The 22,941-nt window shown below is 40.4% G+C and overlaps 1 protein-coding gene across 20 annotated transcripts in view; it reads left to right on the top strand.

Moving 5' to 3' along the window:
• LTBP1 (latent transforming growth factor beta binding protein 1) overlaps positions 1–22,941 on the top strand; it is a 452,205-nt gene that overhangs the window by 253,487 nt on the left and 175,777 nt on the right. For all 20 annotated transcript variants that reach the window (XM_034952914.4, XM_034952918.4, XM_063594991.1 and 17 more), the window contains 2 exons: positions 17,658–17,760; positions 22,188–22,259. In XM_034952914.4, the coding sequence (XP_034808805.2) occupies positions 17,658–17,760; positions 22,188–22,259 (175 nt within the window). The remainder of the gene's footprint in view (positions 1–17,657; positions 17,761–22,187; positions 22,260–22,941) is intronic.

Genomic DNA, 22,941 nt, shown 5'->3' with positions numbered 1-22,941 from the left:
CTTCAAGGAGAACTACAAACCACTGCTCAATGAAATAAAAGAGGATACAAACAAATGGAAGAACATTCCATGCTCATGGGTAGGAAGAATCAATATCGTGAAAATGGCCATACTGCCCAAGGTAATGTATAGATTCAATGCCATCTGCATCAAGCTACCAATGACTTTCTTCACAGAATTGGAAAAAACTACTTTAAAGTTCATATGGAACCAAAAAAGAGCCCGCATTGCCAAGTGAATCCTAAGCCAAAAGAACAAAGCTGGAGGCATCACGCTACCTGACTTCAAACTATACTACAAGGCTACAGTAACCAAAACAGCATGGTACTGGTACCAAAACAGAAATATAAATCAATGGAACAGAACAGAGCCCTCAGAAATAACGCCGCATATCTACAACTATCTGATCTTTGACAAACCTGAGAAAAACAAGCAATGGGGAAAGGATTCCCTATTTAATAAATGGTGCTGGGAAAACTGGCTAGCCATATGTAGAAAGCTGAAACTGGATCCCTTCCTTACACCTTATACAAAAATTAATGCAAGATGAATTAAAGATTTAAACGTTAGACCTAAAACCATAAAAACCCTAGAAGAAAACCTAGGCATTACCATTCAGGACATAGGCATGGGCAAGGACTTCATGTCTAAAACACCAAAAGCAATGGCAACAAAAGCCAAAATTGACAAATGGGATCTAATTAAACTAAAGAGCTTCTGCACAGCAAAAGAAACTACCATCAGAGTGAACAGGCAAGCTACAAAATGGGAGAAAATTTTTGCAACCTACTCATCTGACAAAGGGCTAATATCCAGAATCTACAATGAACTCAAACAAATTTACAAGAAAAAAAGAAACAACCCCATCAAAAAGTGGGCGAAGGATACGAACAGACACTTCTCAAAAGAAGCCATTTATGCCGCCAAAAGACACATGAAAAAATGCTCATCATCACTGGCCATCAGAGAAATGCAAATCAGAACCACAATGAGACACCATCTGACACCAGTTAGAATGGCAATCATTAAAAAGTCAGGAAACAACAGGTGCTGGAGAGGATGTGGAGAAATAGGAACACTTTTACACTGTTGGTGGGACTGTAAACTAGTTCAACCATTGTGGAAGTCAGTGTGGCAATTCCTAAGGGATCTAGAACTAGAAATACCATTTGACCCAGCCATCCCATTACTGGGTATATACCCAAAGGACTATAAATCATGCTGCTATGAAGACACATGCACACGTATGTTTATAGCGGCACTATTCACAATAGCAAAGACTTGGAACCAACCCAAATGTCCAACAATGATAGACTGGATTAAGAAAATGTGGCACATATACACCATGGAATACTATGCAGCCATAAAAAATGATGAGTTCATGTCCTTTGTAGGGACATTGATGAAATTGGAAATCATCATTCTCGGTAAACTATCGCAAGGACAAAAAACCAAACACCGCATATTCTCACTCACAGGTGGGAATTGAACAATGAGAACACGTGGACACAGGAAGGGGAACATCACACTCTGGGGACTGTTGTGGGGTGGGGGGAGTGGGGAGGGATAGCATTAGGATATATACCTAATGCTAAATGACAAGTTAATGGGTGCAGCACACCAGCATGGCACATGTATACATATGTAACTAACCTGCACATTGTGCCCATGTACCCTAAAACTTAAAGTGTAATACTGATTAAAAAAAAGAAGAAGAAGAAAAAAAGAAACAAACTTTAAGATTAAGGTCTTTATATATATTCTACAGAAGAAAATAAACTTTACGTGGATTAGGAAGAAAGGAAAGGACCGGTAGTTGATGTGGAATCCTGAAATCACTGGGAAAACTCTTTTTTCCTTTAATTATTGGTCATATAAATAATAAGCCCTAGGGCAAAATTGGGTTAAAGTGACACAAGAACTGTTTGGGATTCTATTAGAGATGCCAGAAGTTGTTCCAGCAGTTCTCTTTGGACAGGAAAAATGGAAACAGAATGGACCATTGGAGAACAAGATTATTTAATTGAAGATAGGTCTCTTTTGGCAGATACGTTCAGTAACATCCTAAGCTCTAAAGCTTAGCACTGGAACACACACACAGACACCCAGACACACACACACACACACACACACACACACACACACACACACACACACCATTCTAAAGGGCCAAATAGATATACTTAGCTTTTGTTTAAAAAAACTTAAAAGAATAAGCTTAATGGAGAAATTAACAGGAAAATATGAGCTCATTGAAGTGGAAAGTATCCTAATTGCATGGCTGAAATTACTTTTTTTTAAAAGAGTTTCAATACTTTTGTCACAGGACTTTGAATAAAGAAAAATATTTCTTGGTTTCCACTGGACAAAAGCCAATAAGAAGCTGGGAAAATAGATGTGATGCCTGCCAACTCCACATGGGAGAAAATGATGGGTAGATGGTTGGGTTGATGCAGATGAGATGGGCACTTTGGAAATCTTTTCTCAGTGATGAGAAATGGTGTTCATTTAGGGGAGCTGAGACATTGAGTTCTGCTCAGATACCCACTCTTGAATTTCCGCAGTATCTCTCCTGTCCTGGCAACGTGAATATTATTGGGATGAAGCCTAAATCTATTATTAAAAAACAAACAAACCTAGTTTTATCCTGACAGAAGTAATGCCAGAATTATTGTAACACTTTTCACACTGGTTATTCCCTAAACTGAGTCCATAAACTATGTAAATAGATTAGAAGTCTAAAGAAAAAAATGGTTATAAAACATCTTACTTATGTGGAAGGGGAACTGAGCCAGGCTGGGTCAGCAGAGGGCAGAGGTGAATTGTGGCTCTCTCTTCCTCCCCATTGCCTAAGGCCACATGCCCTTATGGATAGGGCCCTCCCAGGTGATCTTGGACCAGGGCAGTGGCCTGCCTTCTTTTGGAGGAGCTGCTGGGCAGTGACTGGGGAAGGTGAGGCTGAGGCTACTAGACATCTGTCTTCTTGCTGAGCAGAGAGCTCAGTTGGAGTGTGTGCTGATTGCATTTATTGAAGCTTGGCTTCCTTGAGGTGGAATAAGTCATTAACACCAGGCACTTCCTATGCCATCTGGGCTTTTCTTCAGTGTCCCACTCAAGTACTCCTTTGGCATAATCTAAGAAATATTTAATTGAGTGTTACTGAGTCTGGTTGTCTCTTGTGGCTCTAAAATGGCTGCTCTCTGTAGCCATCCGTGCCAAACCTTACCTGCGTCAACAGCTGAAGGTATCACTGAAGGTGTCCTACACATCTCACTGATAGGTGCTGGAACTTTTAAGTGTTAGCTGGTCTTGTTCCAGCAACCTCTGCCAGATTGACTTTCGTGCAGGGGCCCTCTAGCCTGGAGTCAAGAAAGATCAGCAAAGACAGGGGTAAGATCCAAAGAGGGAAAATCACCGCATGTGAGATAGAACATGTCTGCATGTCACTGGGCTCCTGCCAGTGGAGAGGAGAACTGCTCGTTTTACTTGGATTGAGAATGTAGGGCTGGGATATTAGGATAATCAAAATATAGATTCTTAGAACTTCAGAGAATGGGTTGTGACCCAGACGTTACCCTTCCTGCGGCCCACTATCTGGTCTTTACCCAGGTAGATGTCTTCTGGGAACTAAAGAGGCTGTCAGCTTTAAGTGTCCACCTGCCCGGACCTGTTTAAGAGAAGCAAGTCTGTGTTTCTTCATTGGTTCTCCCTAAGCCCCTCCTCTCAGATTTTTTTTCATTTTATTGGCAATTAAAATGCCTTTATCATGATGTGGAATATCAAATTACCATATTTTATACCTCTAGGGCTCTATAAAATAATACACCTATTAATAATTAGACTCCTGTTCCTACATAGGAATAAGCATTGAAAATAATAATTATGGAGCAGCTCAGAGTGGAAGCATGTTGAGCTACTTCTGATATTGGCAAAGTGGTAAGATTTTATGGTCACTGTGTTTGAAGATGACAGTTCTGAGCATGTTGGAAATAGTTTTAAGAGACGATGGCTTGAATTGATGGTTGATTTTGGCTCTATACATTTTAAGAAATGGTTTCAGGATTTATAGCTGGTATTTCTGGGCTCCGATGGTCTGATGTGGCTCTGTGCTATCCCTCAGAATTGAGATTTGCTAAAATGAGGAAGAATCATCTGGTTTACTAAAAAAACCAGTCTTCTGAAATCTGCCCCATAAAGTTGTAGTGAGAGAAGCAACATTTTTTGCCGTATATTGAAGAGGACAGAGTTCTTCCCTGAACCTTCTCTAAGACCATGATAGTACTGTTTTTTTCCTTTCTCATCCTTCCATTTTTTCCCCTCTTCTGTCTCCTTTCTTAAATAAAATAATTTATATAGAGAATTGAATGTTCTATTTCAACAAGGTCACTGTATGAGACTGTGCATTTACTCTAGTGACACTGCCGTTGGGCAAATAGCTTGGACATGTCTGTGAACAAGATTTGCCACCATTGAGAATATTTAAAGTATGTCTCTAGCCTTGAAGAACATTCTAAAATTCAAAATATTTTGTATATTTCTAAATATTTTAAATAAAGAGAGCAGTGCCTCCAAGATGATCACTTTGCAGAAGACTGGTTTAGAATCTGCAAGCTCTAACGGAGTTGTTAAAGAATATGGTCTTAACATTCTGTGGCTTCAAGATAAGCCTCTTTTTTTTTTCTTTTTCTTTTTTTAAGAGAGAGGGTTTCACTCTGTTGCCCAAGCTGGAGTGCAGTGGCAGGATCATAGCATGCTGCAAGCTCAAACTCTCGGGCTCAAGTGATCCTCCTGCCTCAGCCTCCCAAGTAGCTAAGAGTATAGGTGTGTGCCACCATACCTGGCCATGGGGAAAGCCTCTTCGTAAGACAATGCATTTTTAGAAAACTGATAGCTGATTTGACCTTCAAAACAATCAGGAGAAACATGAAAAGTAGACATTTATGTCTCCCATTTATTTATGTGAAATTTGAGGCTCAGAGATTGGGACTAGCTTGTGTTGGTATTTCCAAGACAATAGCTCTCTTTCCATTTTAGCAAATTCATCATATCTTGGCCCTCAGTTTCTTCATTTTTCAAATAATTGGATTGGCTAAGGAGACTACCAAGGTGTCTTTGAGCCCTCCAAACCTCTATGATGATTTCTACATCTTTGCTCTTTTCTGCAATCTTAGACACCACTGGTGCTGACATATGCACAGGCCATATGGACAGATCAATGTCAAACAGAGTGAATGAATAACCTATACTTGTCTCTCAAATGCTACTGACTTGGAAGACTTGTCTTTAGTATCAGTTTCTCTGAAAAGCTTTTTAGTACTTCTTCAACCCACACTTCTCTCTGTTCCTTAAATGTTTATTGCATTTAGAATCTAATCAGACAATTATAAATTTAAATATTTTAAAGTTGTTGCTTTTGTGCCTCGTTTCTCTTCCTCACCAGCTTGCACTTTTTATAAGGCCAGGATCACTTATGAATTGATCTTAGAACTAGGCACAGATGAATTGTGGGTAAATATATTAGGTTAGTCTAGGTTGTGCTTCAGTAACACATTAGCACAACAAAGTTTACGTTTTGTGTGCATTAGACATGTTAGAGGTGAGCAGAGGACTCTGCTCTGTATATTTCAGGGACTTGGGTTGATCGTGGTTCCATCATGTTACTGCCATGTTATCCAGAATATATGGCTTCCTCAATTCCTACAGCAGGGAACGAGAGGTTCTGCAAAGGACCACACTCATTCCCTTTCCCATAGCCCCCTGTTCAGAATGAGTCCCATGGCCATACCTGTTAGTGCTATGGATGGAATTATGCCTCCCATTCCCAAATTCATATGTTGAAGCCCCAAACCCCAATGCAGCTATATTTGGAGACAGAGCCTAAAAGGAGATAACTAAGGTTAAGTGAGATCATAACGGCAGGGCCCTGATGTGATAGGACCGGTGAGCTTGACCTCTCTGTTGCTTTCCCCACACACTTGCACAAAGAAGAGTCCATGCGAGCACACAGCCAGATGGCAGCCACCCACCAGCTAGGAGGAGGGGCCTCACCAAAAATCCACCATGTTGGTACCATAATCTTGGGTTTCCAGCCTCCAGAACTGTGAGGAAATAAAAAAAAAAATCTGTTGTTTAAACCACCCAGTCTACGGTATTTTGTTATGGCAATCTAACAGATAGTTTTGGAGCTGGGAAATGTGGAGAAACAAGTGGCTCTTTGGGGAACAATGGATGTTTCTGCCAGAAGAGTCAGGGCAGTGGACAAGACAGACATGGTTCCCTGCACCCAGGGATCTAAATGAACCTGTTAGTGTTATTTGTGGCTTTCAGTTTTTCTACATGGCTTGCAACCAAACCACAGGTAATTATTAGTTTTGAGTTCTGTGTACTTGGAAGAGACACAGAAAAAACTGAAAGCTTAACCAAATGAGGCATGCATTACAATTTCACATAGTGCTATGAGGCCTAAAATGTTTTTGGTTCCTTTGATTATCTCTTTATAGACATGAAGCTTAATATAGAAGATTTATCTCAATATGGTTGTAGAAATAAGCGTTGGAGGCCAGGCACAGTGGCTCACGCCTGTAATCCCAGCACTTTGGGAGGCCGAGGCGGGCGGATCACGAGGTTAGGAGATCGAGACCATCCTGGCCAACACGGTGAAGCCCCATCTCTACTAAAAATACAAAAACTAGCCGGGCGTGGTGGCAGGCACCTGTAGTCCCAGCTACTCGGGAGGCTGAGGCAGGAGAATGGCGTGAACCTGGGAGGTGGAGCTTGCAGTGAGCCGAGATTGTGCCACTGCACTCCATCCAGCCTGGGCGACAGAGCAAGACTCCATTTCAAAAAAAAACAAAAAGAAAAATTGGAGAAGATAGGCATTTATGTTCATCATTTTGGGGGTGATCAGGTTGCTATGGTCATAGTAATCATGGCTATATGCACATCTTTATTCCCTCTCTCAACATGAGTCTTTCTTTTTAGACACATTCCTAGTAATTAAACTTAAATTCGATCTACTCCCCATCTAGTACTAGGATTTATCACATGATTTGTGTTGTTTTGCCCCAAGGAAAGGCTAACAGGAATTATGATGTCAGAATATAATCATGATAATACTGTACTTAAATTTTCTTTTTGCAACTTAAGAGCAAAACACACATATCACAGCCTGGAAGAAGACTTAACTGTTGAAATGTTCAAATCATTGTAGAGGTGGAGAAAATAGGCAGCGCAAATTCTATCTTTTCTTTAGAAAAGATGTCAAGTAGAATCATAAGTTTCATGCTTAAGAGGGTTTTTTTTCCCTTCATATGTGACTTTAAAAACCATTTTTGCCTTAGTGTAACTTTTAAAATACCGTTTCATAAACTAAAGTAGTTGTCTGGAATTCCTTGAAGCCCATGGTTTGGCTTCAGCAGGTTTTAAACAAATACACTGTCAGAAATCGACGTGGATACATTTCCAGCAGTTAATGCTCTAGTCACAGTAGATACTGTAAAATCAATAGCCTGAAATATCAGAGGTTTATAGTTGTATCAGATTCCCCAAATGCCTAACATTGTTTTAATTACTCTAATAAAAGAAAGCTGAGTGGACTTAAAAAAAAAAAAAGAAAGAAAAAAACCTTGCCTATAAAGAATGTTCTGCTCAAGCCAAAGCAAATTTTTTTTACAAGTTCTCTTAGAAAATCTGGAAGTATTTATGCATTTTCCTCTTCTTATGAGACAATGCCTGTTACCCAGCCAGTTCTGCATTGTACAGTGCTCTTTATAACAACGACCCTTAGAACAAGTTGATGAAATATGTTGCTCTAGTTGCACTAGCGATAGGGGTTAGAGATTTAGAACTTTTTACTTTTTGATGCATAGAAATAAGCATATTTAATGATCTAGTACTGGGACACTAAAGAGTGTTCATGAGATTTTCTAGTTTAATTTGGAGCCATAGTTGATTCAGGGGCTAGAAGAACACCATTTTGCTCAGAACATTGTCAGGAGTCACTTTTCCAGAGTGGAGATGTGTTTATATCATAGTGAAAAGACAGTTTAACAGGAGCAAAGAAGAGGAAAGACGAAGTTTGGATTGATCCAACAACCTGTTACATGCAGTCAGTACTTTTCCCATAGGGGACTTCATTCTGATTCTTATGAAAAGAAGTTCAAGATTTCCAAAAAAAATAGGATTAACATTCCTCATCCACATTCATAGTATTGATGGTGTAGCTTTTGTTTACTAGAATACCCCAAGGCTTTGTGCCAGAATGTTAGAGTAATGTGCTTCTGAATGTGGATGGAGGTGAGGATGGCACCTGCATGGGTGGAATAATTTATGGGACATACCTGTACAGTGTAGGTTGATGGATTATAATGTGACTTTATAATGGTCACAGCCCAGTACACCCAAGATCTGCATTTCCGTGACCATCTTGAATCATTTCTGAGATCTTGCCTATTGATAATTATATCATTCATTATAGCTACCCAATATAATCTAGAATCGAGCCATTTAAGAGCCATAACTCTTCTCAGGAAGGTAGAGCTGCCCTTTGTGTGTACAGGTTAGCAGGAAAGGGCTGGCATGACGTAGGGTGAGGACAAGGCAGCCCGTTATTATGGTTATCCTTGATTAGGTTGGCCCAGGTCAGGGTATGAGGATACCACCAGGCAGGCTGTGGCAGCATGGAATCTAATGTATCAACCTGGCAGGCAGGGGGCACCTGAGGAACACCGACCTTCATAGGATTGCCCTGCCACGTAGCTCCTTGGCTGCCCTCAGCCCTGCCCTGGAGCTTTCATAAAATCATAGAACTTGGGCACTTAAATGAGTATTAGCAAGTAGTCTGTCCTTACAATTTTATGGGTTGATGCAGCTAACATCCAGAGAGGTAAATCAGTTTGCAGTTGAGTTTGTGTGGGAGGTGGGGAGTAAAACTGAAGATTTTAGTGTCTAGTCCAGTCTTGCTACTATTTTTTTTTTTTTTTTTTTTGAGATGGAGTCTCGCTGTGTCTCCCAGGCTGGAGTGCAGTGGCGCGATCTCGGCTGACTGCAAGCTCCGCCTCCCAGGTTCAAGCAATTCTCCTGCCTCAGCCTCCCAAGTAGCTGGGATTACAGGCGCCCGCCACCAAGCTTGGTTATTTTTTGTGTGTGTTTTTAGTAGAGACTGGGTTTCACCATGTTGTCCAGGCTGGTTTCGAACTCCTGACCTCAAGTGGCCCGCCTGCCTTGGCCTCCCAAAGTGCTGGGATTACAGGTGTGAGCCACTGCACCTGGCCAGTCTTTCTACTATTGCACCCTGACTCTTAGGCCATTTCTTCTAGGGATGGAGGATTCACAAGAAACCATTGCTATCTAAACCTGAAAGGACAGCTATATTCTCTGGGACCTGACTTAGTTAGAGAGTCGCATGCTGTGTGGTGTTTTGTGATTGGGCCATGGATCCTTGAGGGGAAGGAGCACAGTGAGCTCCATTGCTGTTGCTTCATGGTCTTGGTTCTCTGGCACCAAAACATAGCACCATGACAAGTACGATCGTGATGTCCCCAAAGTGAAATCATCTGCCGCTTGAACGTCAATATTTACAAGTTGAATTATTGGAATTCCATGATACCATGTTGTGCTTCTTAAGCAGAGTTAAAATGAAATCTATACAATGACATGCCCTCCACAGCATTAATTCACTGAGTATTTCTTTACTAGCCAGAGCACTTTTGAGAAAACCTGAATATTTTTAGCAAGGTCTTAAGAATATCTTTTTCTTTTATTTCTATATCTAACTCACGTGTTTATTTTATACATCTCTTATCTGTAGGCTGAATCTGGGATATTGTATATCGAATAACTACTAGATTAATTGCTCTTTTGTTAAATAAGCCCAGGTTTTTAAAGGAGGAGCTTGGGGGAAGAGATCTAATACAAGCCCAGTGGGGCTTGGCCATATGGCTGTCTCACATACAGTCCGTCTCACATGTGTTGTCTCAGTCCACTCAAGAGCTCCATGAAAAACGGATGTCTCTAGTTCCATTTTATAGAAGACAAAATAGGCAGAGAGACGTTGAGAATTTTGCCTATAGTCATGGAGGTGGTAATTGGTAAAGTGAGGATGTGAATGTTTTTCTATTTTCAAAAGCTGCCCTCTTGCCATTTACCCAGTTGTGGGTCATCCTTACATTGCTTTTCACTGAGTTCAAGGGGAATGTGGTTGTGCAGAAAAGTCTGTTTCCTGTTCATAATGTGCTAATGCTGCAAGTCAAGTAGATATCTGGGAGTTTGCTTTGTGTTCAGAAGTCTTTTTGCTGTGGCTGGACAGCATTTGTTGAGATAAGATATTATTCGTGCTGAACTTAACTCCTTTCTGCTGTTTGTTTGAGAAAAAGTACAGTCAATGGGCCTCCGATCATCTAATTTCAAATTTTTGTCCTCTTGTTATTCCTGATTATGTTTATCTCCAGTATAGTTTCTTCCTTTTCCTCCCTGTGAATGATATACTTTATCCTGGTAATTCTTTTTTACATTTCAGGGGAAGTACTGGATATAGAACACTTTACCTTTATAAAAACATTATCTCTTTCTCCTTTTCCTCCTCTTCATCCTCATCAGTCTTTCTGTACTTACCATTGTTTCAAAGATGCTAATTATTTAATTGGAAGCAATATAAACTTTTTTGCTTTGAGAAAAGGAACTATGATGCTTCTTTTCCCCTGTTTCCTGGTTGATTTTTATATCCAACTGTACATCTAATCTCAAATTTGGAAAACCCTCCATGGTTTAGCTCCACTTCTTCTCTGACTCTGCACACCCACTCTTTGTTCCTTCGTATTGACCTGCCTTCCCCTGTCTTTACCCTCCTCCGTTGCCACTGGCTTTTCTCCCAGCTGGTGGTTGGTGTTATGCTTAGCTAGAGCTGTTCCATCTCTTTGGAATCTCTCTCCCCAGTAGAGCCATTGAGTCACTTCCTTGTTTCAGTTCTTGCCTAAACACAGTCCTACTTACTCTTGCAAGAGTTACAATGAATCAGACTTCTGTTTTATTTCATGTTTTCCCTCAGTGCAATCTCTACAAGTATTTTTTGAAACCTGTATCACTTTAACGTTTTGGGTTTTGTTTATTTACTCCTTTGGCTCTAAAAGATGTTCTCTACTGAAACTTAAAATATTTTATACTTTATTATATAATAGTCCTTCATAGCATAATAAAATGAGTTATATACATGTAATGAAGACAATTTATAAGAGTATTTCAGTTTATCATTTTTTAGTGTTTTAAATAGTAAGATTAAGTAATAGGTTCCTGACATGTGGCTATCTTTATGGAGTGGGCCTTTTAATAGTTAAATATCTGAACACTTTTAATAAATGTGTCCTGAGAGTTTATCAAATGGCTAGTACTTTAATGCTGGTTATAGGTTTTACCCACACCAGACACCAGTTGAGGAGGATGATTGGGGCCTGGAGTCCAGCCCATGCTCTGCTCATCCAACTCCATGTCCTGGTGCAGGTCACATCCTACAGCTGCCCTTTTCTAATCCCCACACAGGGGTTGATGGAGTCCCAGTATCTGGGATTGGACAAGCATCATTTAATCTCACAATCCTTTGGGGTTGGGATTACTGGCTCAGAGAGGTTGGATGATTTGCTGAACTTCTCACTGCTAGTAAGAAGTATCTGGGATTTCAATCCAAGTCTAATGACTCCAGTCCAGCACTCTTTTCTTACCACCACTGCTGGATCCTCCTTCCCCAGGACTCTGCACAGTGCAGCAAACACTGTTGGAATGAGGGTACGTTGTAGGCACTATAGGTACCAGCAATTTTAATACGTGAAAATTAAATCTTATAAAACCTTATGAAACCATATTCCACCATCTATCACAATCTCTTCAAATCATCATTCAGCCTCTGAAGCAACGCCAGTGGGGAGTTTTTAATGGACAAAAATTGTAATCCTTGGTTACCAAATAAGTTTTGAACTATCTTTCCTCTCACATTGATAGGCAGATGTAAAAGTGACTGTGATCACAGCCCAACTTTGAATATCAGGGAAGTGCTACAGTATTACCTCAAAAATGAGATTAAAGTCTGAAGATATGTGTTCCCAGTCAGGCCAAGATTTAGATACATACATTACCCTGCAATCTGTAATTTTTGACGACTAGCTTCAAAATTAAAGGTTTTTTTCACTATTGCTTATAATAATTTTGTGTTGTAAATGTAGTAACATGGATATTTGTGGAATAATTGTAATGATTCTTGAACAGCCTTACCTTCTGCATCACAGTGTTCATACAGATGTGCACATAGGAAGGGTTGAAAAGTTATTTTCATGCACTCAATGTTCCAGGAATCATGACCAGTGCACTGCTGAATCAAGGCTGGGAGTAGCTTTGTTTGTTTTTCTTCCTTTTGCCCTTTTTGTATAAGTGCTGTAGTTAGAGGCCCAGGCAGCATGAGTAACTCTAGAGATGTGGAAATGAGGGAGGAGGAGATAAGACAAAAGGAGGTGGTTAGGAGGCCGTCTGCCCAGACGCAGTCCTATTATAGATGTGAGAGCAGCAGAAACACTTGAGTTTTGCTGTGGTGTGTAGTAACTTGTATTTCCTAGATGGGATAATGTAACCTATCAGTATGTAGTGACCACAGAACCTTAGACCTTGCAGAAATCGTAAAGGTCATCTGCTTCATATCCTAGGCATCCCTGAGAGATGGGTTTCCATGGTCAGCTCCTAGTGAAGTCAGCATCTTCCACTGTTAAGGAGCATTAACTGTTGAAAAGATCTTCTGCTTAATGAGGTTGAATCCGCTCTTTCTATGATTTGTAGCCTTTAGTCCTGCCAATACAAGTTAAGCATCCCAAATCCAACAATCTGAAATCCAAAATGCTCCAGAATCCAAAATGTTTTGAGTACCAACATAACACTCCAAGGAAATGCTCGTTGGAACAATTTAGATTTTGTACTTTTGGATTTGGGATGCTCAACTGGTAAGTATTTTCAAATATTCTAAAATCTGAAAATAACTAACATCTAAAATACTTCTAGTCCCAAGCGTTTTAGATCAGAGATCCTCAACCTGGACCTTCATCGTGCAACAGGCTTCCTCTTGCTCAGGGTATCTGAACACTGCCATCATGTCTGCACGTAGTCTCACCGTTCCGCCTTTCCTCAGTTGATCCTTACAGGACCTGGTTGCCAGGACTTTCATTTCTCTGCTTGCACTGCTTCATCTAGGTCATGCATGGGCTGAATCCTGGGACAGCTGTGTAGGGTTGTAGTGTCCCTTAATCTGCAGCCCAAGGTCGTGTGAGCTTTTTGAGGCACTGTAGCTTGTTTGACCCGATAGGATTTTTGTTTCGGATTTGACTTAGCTAAATATTGGGTTGTAAATTTAGCACATTTCTCCAGGATTACTTATTCGTAAGACACATCCTGAAATGATAAGGCTTTCCATGTTAATGTAGTGAATAATTGGCAAAGGAGGAATTCCATTTGTGTTTTTAACTTGTAAAACATCACCTCAATCTGTGCGTAAAAATATAGTTAGCGTGAGCCTATATCTGTGTGATTACATCTCACCAGAAAGCAGAACCTAACAGTCATAGACAAGGATTTTCTGAATGCTGATCTCATCCTATTCCATGTGATTCTCTTCAGTGTGGCCTTTTGGTGTGGGAGAGAGAAGATCTTTCCTCTACCTTCTTTTCCCATAGGCATTTCCCACATCCAGGTGAGACCCTATGGTGTTCAGTGGTCTCTTGGGTGAGAGCCCTGAGTATGGCCACAAAGATCTCTCAGATGGAGTTTCTGGCTGCACATCGAAGCCTCTTCATAGTTAAATAACTGAAGGGCATATGTAGAACTTTGAGTCTTGTTATAACTGTGACTTCATCTCTTGTAGCTTATTCTTATACTGTGCAGACCCAGTTTCAAGACACACACAGTGTTGTGGTACCACCTACACTACCATTTATTTAAACAATTTGGATGGCTTATGCTGCTCTTGGCTGTGGACCTGCAAAAACAAAGCCATGGGATAAAGCGGCCTGAATCATGTAATGAAAACCTTGTACCTTTCTGGAGGCCCTGTTGAGAAAAAATGATTTATTTTTGCCCTACCAAATAAAACATTCTAGGAATCCAAGGTGAAAATTGGATTTTAACTGCTACTAACATTTTGAGCATATAAAATCAGCAAGTGTTGAGTGTTTCGCTTGATTAGGAGACGAACCTAAAGAGTCCAGTACAAGAATGATCTGCATATGATGTGAACTGGTGTCTTACATAAATTTTATAAAACTGGAAATAAACCCTAAGCATGCTTTGGCAGCCAGGTTGCAACGGTGGGGACCTCTGTGTTTTTACAGAATCATTTTGTTCCCAGTCTTAGGCCTGGGTCATTGTTCGCCTTTCCTCCCTTCAGTCCTTCATATTTCAGGGTTACACGTTTTGTGATTAAGCTCAAGGAGTATGGAAACTACCTGATTCCAGCCCCAAATATGTGCCTGTCTTCTCTAAGGTTCCCGTTTGTTCTCACGTTGGATCTGTCTCTCCCTCTTCTTCTCCCCATTCTGCGTGTACGTGCCTGTGCATGTTTGTTTCGCCATCTCTGTGACTACCTACCCACCTACCACTTTATCACTCTTTTTTTGGTCCATTCTTCCCCCGTGTCTGAGACTGTTCATCTGTGGCCCTGCCGCTGTTCCAACCTCGGGGACTTTCCCTCACTGCACGTGGTTAAACACTTTGCTGAGAGCCCTGTCTTCAAACAGACTTCCCCAGGTCATTGTGTTGGTATCTGGCACACAACGTCACTCATTGTTTATCCAGTTGTGTTGTTTTATAAGAGAGTTTCCTTATCTCAAGGAATGCGTGTCACGTGTCTGCAGGAGTTACTGCCCCGGTTTCATGAGATGTGATGGTCTTGGGCTTTACTGACTTACACTAGGGCTTTTTTCAGTGCCTTCCCCAGAATTACGTGTCTTTTCAAGTTCATCTAAAAAAAAAAAAAATTGTTTTGGTATGCCTACTTTTGCTTAACTCAAAATGTCTTTAACACCTGCTTTTATATTAGGGAAGTTCATTTTGTCTCGTAGGGTCATTTCTTATGGAGTCTGGTACTTTCGAGAGGGCAATTAGACTAACCTGTTTGATTGACAGGACCGTTTACGATCTACTCCACTCACACGCCTTCTACTCCCTGGGGAATCCGACAAACATTTGGGGCCTCAAATGGGACATCTGGAGTAGGGAGCTTTTATCTATAATAATAATAATAATGATAATGGTAATGATAGCTGACACATGTAAGTGCTCAGCTATAATGTTCAGCATTGCACATGCCTTTTTTCTTTCATGTTTCATGACCCTAGGAGAAAGATACTATTATGCACTCTACGTTATGGGTAGGAAAATGTCTAAGATAATGCGTGTAAGAAGTCCTACAGTCAGAATTCATACTCAGGCCTCTCTAACTCCTGAGTCACATTTTTAATCACTATCATATACTGCTGTTGGAGAGCACACAGCATCCTGTTGAAATCATTAAAAATAATAAAACCTTAGAACATCAAAGCTATGATGTAACTAAAACTTAGCTGAGCCTTCTGTGGTTTGGTCTTGTTTTACAATTTGGATATGTAGTTACTTAGCGCCTCAGTCAGAATGTTGCATGCTTGGACCTGGCAGAAAAGAAACGCTGCCCCTGGAGGCCTGCCAGGTGACTGGTGTCTACTACTTGCTGTCCTTCTGAGGGCCACCACCTGCCTGGACCTTCTGTCACCACACTCTGCTCACTAGCCTGGGGTATGGATGCTAAACTTCCATTGGTTTTCTTTTTTTTTTTTTTTTTTTTGAAATAGAGTCTCGCTCTGTCGCCAGGCTGGAGTGCAGTGGTGCAATCTCGGCTCACTGCAATCTCTGCCTCCTGGGTTCAAGCGATCCCCCTGCCTCAGCCTCCTAAGTAGCTGGGACTAGAGGCACGCACCACCACGCCCGGCTAATTTTTTGTATTTTAGTAGAGATGGGGTTTCACCATGTTGGCCAGAATGGTCTCGATCTCCTGACCTCGTGATCTGCCTGCCTCGGCCTCCCAAAGTGCTGGGATTACAGGTGTGAGCCACCATGCCTGGCCCCTCCATTGGTTTTCACATAGCCATTGCTTGCCTGGATGGCCTACAACTAGCTTGTTCCTTAGTTCCCTAGGTTGGTTGTTCCTTTCTTCATGCAGTGTTTCCTGAGCATTTGCAACGTGTACTGTGTACTGGAATATAAACATAAGATACATACGCATTTAACAAAAATGCATCGCAGAGGCAGTAGACTGTATAGACAGTGCTGTGGGGTAAAAAGGAGGGAGGAACTCATTGGAATTAAGGAGATAGGGGAGGTTTCATAGTGATGGTTCTTCAGAGCTATTAATACATCTCATGGGTTGAATAAAGTTTATTCTGGGAAAGAAAAAAGGAGAGGGTGTTCCAGCCAGACATGCTCCTTTTGGAAGGACATGATTTGTTCAGAAAATAAAGAGCCCTTTGGTATGTCTGCAGGATAGAGGTGGATGGGGACAAGAGATTGCCTTAGGCGGGAATAGGAAGGACCTTATAGATCATTCTAGAGTGTGCCATTTTCAGACGATGGAGAGTCAGTGAAAGTTTTTAATCGGTAATGTGAGCAGATTTGTCTTTGGAAAGACAACTCTGGAAACTGTTGGGAGGATTTTTGTAGAGGCTGAGGCAGAGAAAGGCAGAATAACCCCTTGGATGCTCTGTGTTTGCACAGGAGACAAAAATGTGGGGTGTGTTAGTCTGCATAGCAGGGGTGGAGAGTCATCTGGTCCTCCCCTCAGGCTGGCCTTTGGATGGGTCCACAGAGCAGGATCTGTTTTCTTAGGCACTTCCTCACCCCATTGAGGTGGTCTAACTTCAGGCCCCTGCCTCTCAGCTTTTTCTCACTTCCTGTGGTTGACCAGGAGTCTTACCTGGTCTTAACGCTGGACAACCAGTGTTGCACCAGTAGCCTCTAAGTCCTACTCTTCTGCCTGCTCAAGCTGGTCTCGCTTAAACATGCTGGCACCTTCCTAGCTTGGCTGACCTCCCTGGGTCAGAACACTTGGCTGCCTGGAGCCTTCGTCTCTGCTAGAGCTGATTTGGCCCAGCCAGTAATTGTTTCTTCTGTCCTGTCTGTGCCCAGGCCTTGGGGTTATAGGAAGACCAGAAGCCTCTTGTAGGTGGGACCTGTGCCATCTTCTCACATTTTACACACATGCCATACCCTTAGAGTTATGTTCCCTGATGGTCCACACAAGAGATTTAAACAGACAGATACAACTAAAATCTAAAAAGCCTATATTGATCTTACACACTATGAGGCTCTTATTAAAAAAAAAGGCATTGGAAATGTAAGTTTTATGAAGTACTCTGAGCAGTGACAGATTTTCTTAGACTAGAAAAACATCAAGGTGCTCCCATTTGGAAATGTACTTGTTCATTTTTGTGTTGTATTGATTTCTGTCCAGGTATTTTCTTTCCAAGTTTTATAGTTTTTTTCCTTTCTAATTGTGTCGATAACAAGCGAACTGGTTTATAGCGTGGCTGTGAGGAACAGCAGTGCTCTGGGGCTGGGCATCCTGCACTCAATTAACCTTCATATTTCACACCTAATCATTGCAGTGTGGCAAAGCGCTCCCTGGCCTTTCAAAGCAAGAGGACTGCTGTGGAACTGTGGGTACCTCCTGGGGCTTTAACAAATGCCAGAAATGCCCCAAGAAACCATGTAAGTAATGTTTCCTCACTCCTTTGCAGGTTAATGTAGCATATCTGTTTTTTATGATTACTCCTTTAATGATGAGGCAATATTAGACTTTCAAAGAACTCTCCTACTGAATTCTAGAATGTAGTACTATGATGTGCATTTCCAGAAAATTTGCAAGTCTGAAAAAGTTTTCATGTCAATTATTTTGTAATAAGCACAGTTATTAATTATCCTCTTTAGTTGGATTACTTATGGGGAAAAAAAGTCTTAAGTGGTAATGAGTTAAAATGGACTTTTTGTCTCAGGGGAAGAGAAAATAAGATCTCTGTTAAAATGGTAAATAAATGTTTCAAACCCTGTAAAAAGTACAGTTGTTATTTCCTAGGTTTAAATTCCTTAAATGAGATTTTCATTAATGTCCACAACTTATGTTGTAGTTTTTGTTATATTATCGGTTTTCAAATTTCATTAAAAGGAAAGCTAAAATGGAGAAATAATTGGTTGTTGATTTGTAAAAGAGAAATTTATAATCACTAGGACACAATTCTTTCCCATTTTTTCTAACACTGGTTTTATGCTGTCACAGACCTCAGCAACATTAATCTATATTAACACCCCCAGGCTTTGATTTGCTTCTATAGTTCAGAACATGTTGATTTGAATAAATCAGGTTTACACCTTTTTAATACTCTCTTCCTGACAATAATTTGTACCTTTAGTTTTTCAATGTAGTATTAACTCTGGATAACTGATTTCTAATAAATACTTTTTTTTCTTTTTGAGACGGAATTTCACTATTGTCGCCCAGGCTGGAGCACAGTGGGGCAACCTCGGCTCACTGCAGCCTCCGCCTCTTGGGTTCAAGTGATTCTCCTGCTTCAGCCTCCTGAGTAGCTAGGGTTACAGACATCTGCCAACATGCCCAGCTAATTTTTGTATTTTCAGTAGAGATGGGGTTTCACCATGTTGGCCAGGCTGGTCTCCAACTCCTAACCTCAGGTGATCTGCCTGCCTCTGCTTCCCAAAGTGCTGGGATTACAGGCGTGAGCCACTGCACCTGGCCATAAATAGTTTTTAGAGACAGAGGTGACTGGGTTTAAGTTGAGCTTTCTGACCCTTATTCATCATGTTTTTGCCAAGAGAGCAAGTGATATTTTTGTCAGTCATCTTTCTTTGCCTCATATAACTGAAGTTTTTATAATTTTTTTTATTCTTTATACTGCAAGAAATTTCTCATTTGCTTTAAATGAATAATTTTTGTTTACTCCTCTTATCTGTTGATTTGATTGTATTCTCAAATACCTTTTAAACCTCTATATTCAATCTAGGATTTGCCATCTGGGCATTAGTATTCCATATCTCTTTCTTACATTATTTGTTCTTCTACCAGTATAACAATTCATTTTAAGTAACTGTCTCTCATTTGGACTTCTTTGTCTCACAAACTTACAGATTTTCTAAATGCCTAAAGCAGGTAATTTTATTTATTTTGTTGATACTACTCATCTCTTTTTAGAAGACTAACTTGTGGAAATGCCCACCGAAGTTCCTCATAATTAATGAATTCTTCATTTACAAAAATAATCCATGTAAATAAGGACATTTTCAGTACTGAGAGAATTTTCCAAGCAGATGTTCTAAGCTGATTCAATGATCATTTGCAATGCAAATTTCCATGGAGTAGGTTGAGTGTGATGGTTCATCCTCACTGGAAGATCCATTTGCTTAAAATTATTTTGGCAACCTGACCAAAGGGATAGCTATGATACATTTGGTTTGATTTAAAAATTTTAGTGTTTGAAGTTAGGTAGACCTGAGTTCGACTCCCAGCTCTTTCATTTGCTATTGAGCCTTACAGCTCATTAAGCAGGAATCTATACCTAAAACGTTGAAAAGGCGTTGCCATCTTTTTTTAAACCTGCCTCTTTGTTTACCATGTCTGTCTGTCTGTAGGAATATTGAGGAGGATGATATGTTTTCCACTGTTTGGTCTAAGGATTAAGGATGAGGGAAGTTAGGTTCATAGAACTTTGTTTTGGTCCTAAGTCTATGTTCTCTACTATTAAATACCTTCCCCATCTTTCTTATTTTTCTTTTTCATTTACCCCCTTCTTTGTGTATCTTTTGCTTAGCTGCTTCTCTTCTCTCGTGTCCAAACCCCAAAGTAGCAGGGATGTGATAGACATTAAAGATAAAGGGATTCCTACTGTCCTCTTATTTTTTTTTTATCCCTAACTTCCACTCTTGACCTTTTGTCATTTTTGTCTAGAATTGCGTCATTTTTATCTAAGATGAGTTCACTGATGTCTGTGGTTTGTGAGCTCTGCATTTTAATCTTGATAAGGACTTAGTTGAATGTGAAAGTGCAAAGTTGCTGTCACTTTTAACTAAATGTTGGTGAAAAAAATCCATATGTTGGCTCATTTAATGCATAAAATTGAAGAGACTGCCTTCACTTCAGGAAGGGCACTGTGGACTATGAATGAAGTAAACTGTTAACATCTTGACATTTATTCTGTTTGTGTCCTCTTAAGTGACTCACTCCCAAGAAACACACTCAGGGTCACATTTTAAATGACATCTTCCTGTGTCATTTAAAAAGTTTTCCTTTCCTTGGTTGGGACTCCTCTCTAAATCATATTCAGTTTGGAAGGAAGCAGACTTTCCTTGGCTTTCTACGCTATGCTTTTGTGTTCCACACCTCTTTTTTTTCCTCAAACTAGTTCAAACTTTAGTTTTCAAGTGGCTTTTATTTAACATTTGAAGTTTTTGTTTAGCCACATACAGAAAGACCTTTCATTGTTGATCATTTTTTTGCTGTGAAAACTTTATTTTAAATCTGCAAATGATTTCATTAAATAGTTTGTGACCCATTAGAAATGTGCCTAGCATGAACAAGTCACTTGTCCTTTAAAACTTTTGAGAAGAAAATGAACATAAAATCCTAAGCTGAGGAGGACTGTAAGAGATTGCCTGGTCTGGCTGTCTGCCTTGAAGTAGATGACTGCTGAAACTTCTAAAACAAGTTAATATCCATCTCTTTTGACTTTGAGGAATTTGCAGCCAGAGATCCCACAATCTCTGCAGGAAGCCTGCTCTAGAGGTCTATGGGACAAGACAGACCTGAGGCCAAGGAGCTGAATGGAGGGACTCCCACACGCCCATATCTCCCCTCTTTTAATTTGCCTTTCCCAGATGCCTCACTCTGATCTTCTCTTTTAGGCACTCGGGGGAATCTGAAGAGAGGGGAAATACAGCAAAGAAAAGAATTGAAGGAGAAGAGGGACACCCCAGTACATATTCACCCTGTTCCTTTAGTGGTGACAGATAAAGAGCATATGGGGAGGCTGAAATAATTTTATTTTTTAAGAGAAAATTTCCCTCTTTATTTTCTACTTTCCCCTTTTACTCCTCTTTCAAGTCTTTTTTAGTGGTCTAATCTTTCATCCCATTTTGATTGTAGCTTGTTTTCTGTTGCACAGTAGCCTCTTAATAGAAGAATTCCTTACTGCAGGACATAGCAATGGCATTTGACACTTTGGGAATGCTTATCACACTTAGGCCCTGTGGTAGGCATTTTTCGTGAATTATCTCTAAACTGCAGAAGAATTCTTCCCTGCTCAGTAGATGGGAATTACCCTCATTGTATAGAATTTCTGTGTGAAACCCAAGTGGCTTGTTTCCCAAGGTCACAGCTATTGATGGGAAGAGGATTTGAAACCCACTTCTGCCACACCCCCGAACTTTGGCTGCATCCGCTATGCCAGGTGCTCTCTCAAGTCTCACTCTAGAGTATCAGAATCTCAGGAAATAGGGTTTTGTTGAGAAGTTGGTGATTGCAACATTTGTATTGTTTCCATATTCTGAGTGTAGCCCTTTTAATTTCCTGACTTCCTCTCATCACCTGCCTATTCTTCTCCGGTTCATAATAGTGAGAATCACCTCATGACTGGGATACCCGATCCAGCAATTAGGATGAGTGTATAATTTATTGCCTAAAGTGGGACACTTTGGGGAGTAAAGTACTGTTAATTAACTTTGCTGGAATAACAGACATCACCCAGAATGTTCCAGGACATGTAGTAACCCTACCTACAACGGATAAGAAAATCCAAAACCTGAAGCACATCAATGGGGAGGAATAGATCCTTTGTGATGGAAATATGTAATCACTAATTAGAAGAAAATGTACAACAATCTTAGGATTGTTTCAGTTAACATAATAAAGATTTACTGATAATTTCTTGGGACTTATTGCAAAATAAGAAGTATCCTGAAAAATAAGCAGAATGGGAAAGAAATTATGGAGATATACATTGGTATTGGTTTCTTATATTAATAAATGAATAAGTAAGTTTGCTGATGCCTTAAATGGCTTCAGATATCACTTACAATAGTCTAAGATTGTAAGAATTTAAGTATGTAACAAAGCATTTCTTCCCTTACAGCTTATCATGGATACAACCAAATGATGGAATGCCTACCGGGTTATAAGCGGGTTAACAACACCTTTTGCCAAGGTAAGACTAACTGAATTCATTGATGTGGACTCAACAGTTGTTTTGGCTTTTTAGAAACTTCAGTTGTTTGCCACGGCTTGCTCATTCGCCCAGCCTGTCACAGTGAACCACCTCATGTTCACTCCTTTAGGCTAAGGAAATGTAAGGAAATAAGTTTAAAGTATGGTTATTGGAATTGCTTTACTACCACTGAAACTTGATGCAAGTTTTTAATCTAAAAGAGTTTGGATAGAATTTAAAAGAGTTTGGATCACATTAGAGAGCACACTGTGGTTTCCATGCTAGTCACCTCATATCCTTTCATGGGCGTGTGCACACATGTGCTTGCAGGCACCCACATGTACTTAGCAGTTCTACTTCATTGCCAATGCATGGTTGGGCAACAGAGTTCCCTTTTCTCCTCTCATCAAAATGTTGTTGGTCATCTCAGAAACTAGATACCGGAGTAAACACATTTTGCCTAGGCAATAAGAAAAGCTATGTAGCTAAGTGTGAAATGCCCTGAGTACTTTTGTTTGGTTTATGTTGAACAGTACAGCAAAGTTGTACAAGCAGGGGGAAGCTAGGAGATTGTCTGGTCCAGTGTCTACTTTATAAATGAGAAAACTCAAGCCCAGAGAGGTTAAGTGACTTTCTTGTGGCAGCATAGAGCTGAGATTATAACTTGAGTTTACCAAGGCCT

The sequence above is a fragment of the Pan paniscus genome, chromosome 12 (assembly GCF_029289425.2).
Source record: "Pan paniscus chromosome 12, NHGRI_mPanPan1-v2.0_pri, whole genome shotgun sequence".
In the NCBI taxonomy this organism is placed as follows: domain Eukaryota; kingdom Metazoa; phylum Chordata; class Mammalia; order Primates; family Hominidae; genus Pan; species Pan paniscus.
The sequence above is the reverse complement of the archived record's forward strand: the minus strand, read 5'-3'. Positions and strand labels throughout refer to the sequence as shown.